The sequence below is a fragment of the Cupressus sempervirens genome, chromosome 3 (assembly GCF_028749045.1).
Source record: "Cupressus sempervirens isolate cs-2001-9-10 chromosome 3, ASM2874904v1, whole genome shotgun sequence".
Taxonomy (NCBI): domain Eukaryota; kingdom Viridiplantae; phylum Streptophyta; class Pinopsida; order Cupressales; family Cupressaceae; genus Cupressus; species Cupressus sempervirens.
The window spans coordinates 590,095,705-590,103,280 of record NC_143120.1 but is presented as its reverse complement, the minus strand read 5'-3'; the positions used below and the strand labels follow the sequence as shown (position 1 = coordinate 590,103,280).

Here is a 7,576-nt window from a genome sequence, read left to right as displayed (position 1 = left end):
TTCAGCCTCTGACATAGTTCCCTGATTCTTGGCTTTTCCTTCCAACGGCTTCCATAAATCCTTCTGATATAAATAGTCTTCCATTTGCATCTTCCATAACTGGAAGTTCTGCCCATTAAACCTATCAACCCTCAGCTTACCATCATCTGCCATTGCTCCCACTCAACCGTGAGACTCACCGTGAGACTTTCCTGCAGAGGATAACTGAGAAACAACTAGGCTCTGATACCACTTGTAGGGCCCATTTTCCGTTGCACCAAAAGCCATGACTGTTAGTGAACATGGAACACCACATAATCAACCACCTGTGGGCAGGAGAGCGCATCGCATCACCCAACAATAGACTTGTTCTTAAGCCCTATTAGATAGACTCGTTCTTGGCATAGAAGGGAAGAGGACTTCTCGCTACATCCCTAAGCAAGATTAGATACCTCGCCTTAAACCAAGCCTTCCAAAGGGAGAACACATTTGACACAAATATTTTGATTTTAAATTGGCCAAGCCATATATCAAACATAGAAATCATATCCTAAAGCTTCCCCCTTTTAGGGTGAGAGATTTGAGTCATTCATGATCAGAACTTTTCAAGATTCATTTTCATGTACAACTTTAAATATTCATTTGTGGGTAAGTGTAGTGCATTGAAGTTTAAAATCTTTGAAGCTAAGGCCACCCAAAGTTTTAGGAAGGCAACAACATTTTCTTGACACACAATGTCTTTTCCTATTCCTCTTCCCATTAGACCAAAGAAAGTCTCTAAGAATCTTGTCTAATTTGTTGAAGTGGACATTTACAAAAAACTAGACTGATGAATAATAAATGACATGAGAGGATAATACTTTTTGAACAATGGGAATCCTGCTAGTTAGAGACAACATGTGTGTTTGCCACTTTTTATTTTTCTTCTCAATCTTTTTATGCACCCATTCTAACATGTCCTTAAGCGAAGGAGAGATAGAAAAGGGGGTCCCAAGGTACCAAAATTTCTTATTTGGGCCTAACCAACTCCACCCCTTCAAGGAAAACCAATTCAAAGGCATTCCATCCCACCTAGTCACAACAAACTTATGTGGAGACAATTTGAAGCCAGAGGCTTGATAGAAAATTTGTAACTTATGGTTCAAGTTATCAAATTTTGGCTCTGAGAGGTCAACATATAAAATAATATCATCTGTACAATGAGCATTCAGTAATTGATTTCCATTGGGCAGTTCAATTCATTTCAAAGAACATTGAATGGAACTAGTTGCGAGGATGTAAAAGAGAGCATCAACAACAATAACAAAGAAGGCATGTGCAATAGGGAAACCCTACCAAATAGATCTTTGTGGAGAAATGGGATTGGAGAACTCTACATTGGTATCAATAATAGTAGACAAATCTTGGAAAAAGATAGTGACCCATTGACAAAATTATGGAGGGAAACCAAAGGCTTGTAACAAAACCATCACAAAAGGCCACACAATCCTATCGCAAGCCTTTCTCAAAATCAAGAGAGATTATTGTCACATTTTGATGCTCATGTTTTACCTATTGCATACCCTCCTAGTTCATTGTCAAATTTCAAGAATATACCTCCCCTTAATGAAACTCGTCTAAGTAGCAGCCACAATTTTGCTCAATACTTATGTTAATCTCCTAGCCAAAGTTTTAAGAGGTTCAATTAAGAGGTCCAATTTCTGATTTTATGACCTATCACCATCCTTTGGATAAGCTTGATGACTCTTCAATTTTTTTTTGTGTCCCAATGTCCCAATATTAAATGCACTTTGGTACAATTCCAACAATTTAGAACATATCCATTCAACATTGGCCTTATAAAAATATGTAGGTAGGTCATCAATCCTTAAGGCCTTATCATTGGCAAGGGAAAGAATAGTATTTACAATTTAGTGGATAGAGATATCCTTATCCAAACACTTAGCATCATTCTCAAAGACCTTTTTCAGTATCAAAATGAAGAAAAATTCTAAGGTGTGGTGCATATAAGAATCATATTCAAGAGAGATTTATTTTTTTGTAAAATTCTTGCACACCATTTTTGGGAAAGTCATTGTCCTTCAAGACATGATCATTATATACAATGAATTCTATAAGCTCCCAGCTTGATCTTAATCAACTTGAAGAAGTATTTAGACCCCTTCTTTCCTTCTTTTAGTCAATTTCATCCAAGCCATATTTTTTTGTCCTTGGGACTTGTAATTTTGAACCATTCTAATGAAAGCTTTAATCCTAACTACTTTAACTTCAACCTGTTGATAAGATCATTCTTCTTACAATTGACCCTCAAACATGGCAATATTTTTGAGAAGTACTAAATCAATATAGTTCCACCCATCCACCATGGAATCCCAAAGTTATGGGTGTGGAAACCTATTGTTATGGGATTTAATAATGTATCTACAATCCGCGTTGCCTTAAGAGAGTCTTCATCATTGACGTCTTATATCACCCTAAACTCTTTCAAGGCACAAGAAGTAAGCACCCAAAAAAAGCCTTTTCAAGTCATTTAATTGAACAAAATTAAAAAGATAATTCTAATTTTGTTAATGAATGGGCAACACGATCTTAAGAGTCTTCACCCCTTCATTTATTCTTCATAGCTGCATTGAAACTCCTAAATTACCCCTTCAAATAACAATAGTCTTCTCCATCCCTTCATACTTCACTATGGGGTTAGAAATGTTTAAAGTATTCTCCTTTACATTATTGAATCCCTTGATAATCTAGAAAGTATCCATTCTTCAAGAGCCATGTTTTTAATTCTTTTATTCCACCTTACTCTGGATATTTCATGTTAAAAATTAATCAAGGCACTTTTAAAGCATTAGCTACTCTCATAGTGGGCATAAATATATTAAAATTTTATCGCATCACTCAAACCAACCAAAGATACACAACAATGAACACAATTTTTTTATTTTGATGTCAATCTAATAAGTCGATAGGCTTTGTGTGGGAACTTTGTTCTTATAAAATCACATTTTTTGTTGAAAATTTGTCAGCCCTTCCCATCGATTATTTTTTGATTAGTTTTCATCTCACTCCACTTTTAACTTTTGTTTTTCCCTATTTGCTTAGCTTAATTAGCTCTTTTTTTGTTCGGTAAAAAGCAAAGAGCCTTTATATTATATTTAAAATATTTTACAAATTATCCCATTCAAAGTGCAAGCACTAGAGGGAAAAGAACAAGGAAGAAACCCCCAATATAACCTAGACATTTATGTCTTGATTTCATGGAAATACATTCACCTTTGTGACTTAACAAAGGCCTTGGGAAGACATAGCCTCCCTTATATTTAAATTAGTTTATAAGTATCTTTACAAAGTTTTAGAAAATATACAATCACCCCTTAATATAAGGATCTAGGATAAACAATTGTTTTCTGTTTCATATTAAATATCTTACAATTGGTGTTTCACTTGCGTGGATTTAAAGGAAGTTTATGGCCTCCGAATTGCATTCTTTGAAATGTTGGTGCTTCTTATTTAGAACTGTTAACCTTTTAAATTGTCTTATTTATGCTTCTTGTTTTACACCAGCCTATAACAACCCTGCAACTTCATTTACACTTCAAGCTCATACAAAAAAAAGGCGAGTCTCCAAAATTCTATAATCATCAATTCTTTATCCTTAGCTTAAGATTTCATTAAATGAATTAAGCTACCCTAATTATAATAGGATAATATGAATGATTCCTAATTTCCAAATTTATTTTAGTCTCTTTAGCGTAGTTTTTGAGGATGAAATTTGAAATGTCTTAAGATATTTATTAGTGATTTCATACTATGATTGTAGAATAATTAGCATCTTTGTCTTTTTTATTGTGTTGGATAGTTCTTTACCTTCTAAAATTCGAATTTAAATTCTAAAAATCAAAGCTAAGACACTAAATCTAATAGCAAATCTATCTGTCTAGAATATACAAATTCTAGAGCTGGTAGGTGTACTAACCTTAATTAGCTCTTATCTCCACTTTTAACTTTCTTTCTTTTTTCTTATTTATTTAGCTTAATTGATTATCATAATTAACCTTGGCTTAACACATAACAATAATTAATCACAAACAAATAATAATAATTAACTTCTTACTGATCAAAAAAAAACTTTTGATTTTTAAAATTGATTTAAGTTTTAGTTTTTAAATTATTTCTCAATTTTATTTTTTTAATAAATAATAAGTAGAAGCCTAGATTATTATTATTTATTGAGATTAATTATTATTATGTGTTAAACTTGAGTAGTTTCGAACCCAATGTTAAGCTTGAGTAGATTCAAACCCAAGAGGTCACAATTTACCATTGTGTTGTAGGCTCTTCTCTAAATTAATTTAGTTATTCATTTTAAATATTAAATTTTAATTTTAATAATTTATTTCGCCAATATAATATTTATAGGAAGATTTGACACTTTTTTAATATTTTTTTAATATCTCTTAATAATTGTTTGAAAAAAATTTGAATAATTATTTTATTGATATATGACAAAGTGAATATAAATAAATAATATTTCTTAATCTATTTAAATTTCTTTTAAATATTATTCAATTTAAATTAAGAATTATTAGTAATTTTAATTATTCAAATAAAATTATATTTCTGAGAAATAATTTTATTATCAAGTACCTATCCTTGCAAACACAAAAGCCTCCAACTAATTCATCACCACAAATCTTGTAAATAAAATGTCTCTAAAATCCAATCACTCTGAAATTAGAAAAAATAAATAAATAAATGTCTGAGCAAGAAAACGAAAACTAATTTGACAATATCATTTAACTCAGAGAAACCCAAGTAGGGAGGAAAAATCAGAAAAAATGGGGAATTTCCCCTCGTGCAAGTAACTCCAACTATTACAGGCTAATGGTTTTCTTGAGGCCTTCATGGACATTCTTTACGTAAAAAAACAATGAACTCTCACTCAGCCAAACTCAACTGCTCTCTCATTACAATAATCTCTTTTCTCTGAGCAAAAACAAAAATAAAAACTTTTGTTAACCCTCGAAAAAGATTAAGCTGCTCCATTGAGGCATTACTGTCACCTAAAAAGTACCTCAATGAGAAATGACCTTTTCATTTTCGTCGGCACTAGATACTGTCATTGTTTCCTCTGAGAATATTTTAAAATCAAGTTCTCTTAGAACATGAAGACGCTCCTCCAATGTAATAAAACCTGCAGATGATGCAATGATTCCGGAATTGCCTGCTTTATGTAACAAAAGTATGGTAGCACCAATGTCAGGACCATGAAGTTTGCCAGTGAGTATCACACGTAGTGGCATAAACAGTCTCTTTCCCTGCAATCATATGCAGAATTATCATTAAAAATATGCTTTGAAGGAAATCAATGGCATAAAGAATTCAACGTAGATCATTCTTGGATGGCCACAATTTTTGTGTGCACACACCTTTCGCTTCAATGCCTTGCCAAAACTCTTAACCCAGGTTTGCCAGCCAGAAGGACCCCTCTCAAGAGAGTCTTGTAAATTTCTATTATCAACCTCACTCAATAGTGCTTCTATAACTTCGGCAAGATGATCTTTTATAAGTTCCTTTCCTTCAGGACTGCAAAGGTTAAGAACATGGGATCCAAAATTCTTAATTCTACATAATATCTGAAACAGCTTTAATTCTTACTGCTTCCCACTAAATTAAACTTGAACATAAGTTTGGTTAGAATGTATAACGTATCTATCTCAAAAGTAAGTATCACGCTCAGTCAATAACTCAGAAATTATAATGGCTCAAATGTAAGATCACATCTTACCATGAATTGGCAACCATGGAATTATAAAGTTTCTTAGAATAAAAAATAAACATCAAGCCAAGCTGCAACCTATGTCCTACCTCATTAATGTAGATTGCAATGGATATGAAAATAAATCCCGAAGTGCTTGATCTGAACTTGGTACCAAGTCAATCGCATCCTTTAACAGTTCTGTTGCTTCCTGTCATATACATATATACATGAGTGTTCCACTCAGACAAAAAAGAATTATATTTAAATAAACTGAACTCCCTCCTAACTAATATGTTGCTTCCAAATCACATTTGACAATAACTGTATCCATAAGTCTGAACCGTGCTGATTTGAGTTTCTGGAATCGGGTGAGCAGCGACCAATTTTCTAGTGTCTGGAGAGCACTACTTAAAATATATAAATAAAATGTTTAAAATTAAATTACCAAAAATAGAAATACATTAAACAAAATAAAAATGGATATTGCATAAGTGAGTTTAGGATTGGATTAGGGTTAGGAACATTGATGGGGCTCCATTTAAAATTTAGATCATGTTTTAAATCTGCTTCCCAAGAGAGTTTAGTGATGTCTTACCATTCCCAGGATGTCTCCCTGGTACATGCCAAAAAGGGGAATAGTATCCAAAAGCTTGGGGATGTACTAATTTTTTATTAAAAAACAATTGACACAATACAAGGCCTATGCACACACCTCTGGGGTATGCTTGGAATTTACAGTTTATATCAAAACATTGACATTTAGCTCTTCATTTATAGCAGGACAGTAAAACCTAAACACTTCTAAGTTGAAATAATCTCCAAACATGCAAATAGCTGTATAATTCAGTTCAATCATGCAAATGAAATTCACCATAAACAGAAAAATTATCTCCGCAAAAATAATTGTTTTGAAAAATAGAAAAAGTGGAGGAGTCAGACTTAATGAATGTTAATGATGTTACATGTACGAAGGAACCCTCAGATTCAGACAGAATGCCACTTTTCTTCCAATGCTCTCCTAAAAGCTTGGCTAACTCATCTGCTGGAAGGGCCCTCAAATGCTGCCCATTCATCCACCTGCCAGGAGAAACATATAATCATCGACTGAGTCAGTGAGTGATAGTCAGAAACAAGAAAATTCATGCCTGAAAACAAGGAATTCACATCACCTCTACCTTCCAATGATAAACCACTGCTTAACCTAACCTAACCTAACCTAAAATGCTACACACAAGGTTTACAAAGAAAAACAGATGCTTCTATAAGAAAAACAGAGTATGGATAAAGAAACAGCATGCACTTTGAAGTTCAAACTTATCAAAGAAAAGATTATAACACAACCTATAGCCTGATCAACATAAATGTTGGCTACATTGATAAAAAATTCCAAGCATATAGACATTCCATAAAAATACAAAGAAATGGACATATACCGTAATTTTGCCACATCAAAGATAGCTCCACTTTTCGTAATTCGATCAACTGAGAATTTTTTTACTGCGAAAAGAAAATTGGTACTACAATGAGAGAAGGTAACTTTATTATTTCTGAACTTCACTTCCGTCTATAATATCAACTGGATTTTTTATATTTTAACCAAACAAAATCTTATCAGGATAAACAAAAATCCAAGATCATCTCATTAAATCTATTCAAGTCAATCAAATAAATAAAGAATGAGAAAGGAGGCAAATGAAAAGTGTTCTATCTATGTACTTGCATAATAGACCATTTAAGAGAAGCCAACAAGAAAATGTGTCAGTTTTTATCCAAATTAAAATCTCACAAACTATCATTACAATTTAAAGTTTTTGAATGCAATGTAGTTGGGAAACA

The 7,576-nt window shown here is 32.7% G+C and overlaps 1 protein-coding gene across 1 annotated transcript in view; it reads right to left on the bottom strand.

Annotated features, from left to right (window-relative positions):
- Positions 1-4,686: 4,686 nt before the first annotated feature.
- ERS (glutamate tRNA synthetase) overlaps positions 4,687-7,576 on the bottom strand; it is a 116,106-nt gene continuing 113,216 nt past the window's right edge. The window contains exons 9-13 of the mRNA XM_089821056.1: positions 7,174-7,237; positions 6,703-6,817; positions 5,848-5,948; positions 5,409-5,565; positions 4,687-5,297 (exon numbers count right to left, since the gene is read on the bottom strand). Of these exons, the coding sequence (XP_089677182.1) occupies positions 5,055-5,297; positions 5,409-5,565; positions 5,848-5,948; positions 6,703-6,817; positions 7,174-7,237 (680 nt within the window). The 3' untranslated portion in view covers positions 4,687-5,054. The remainder of the gene's footprint in view (positions 5,298-5,408; positions 5,566-5,847; positions 5,949-6,702; positions 6,818-7,173; positions 7,238-7,576) is intronic.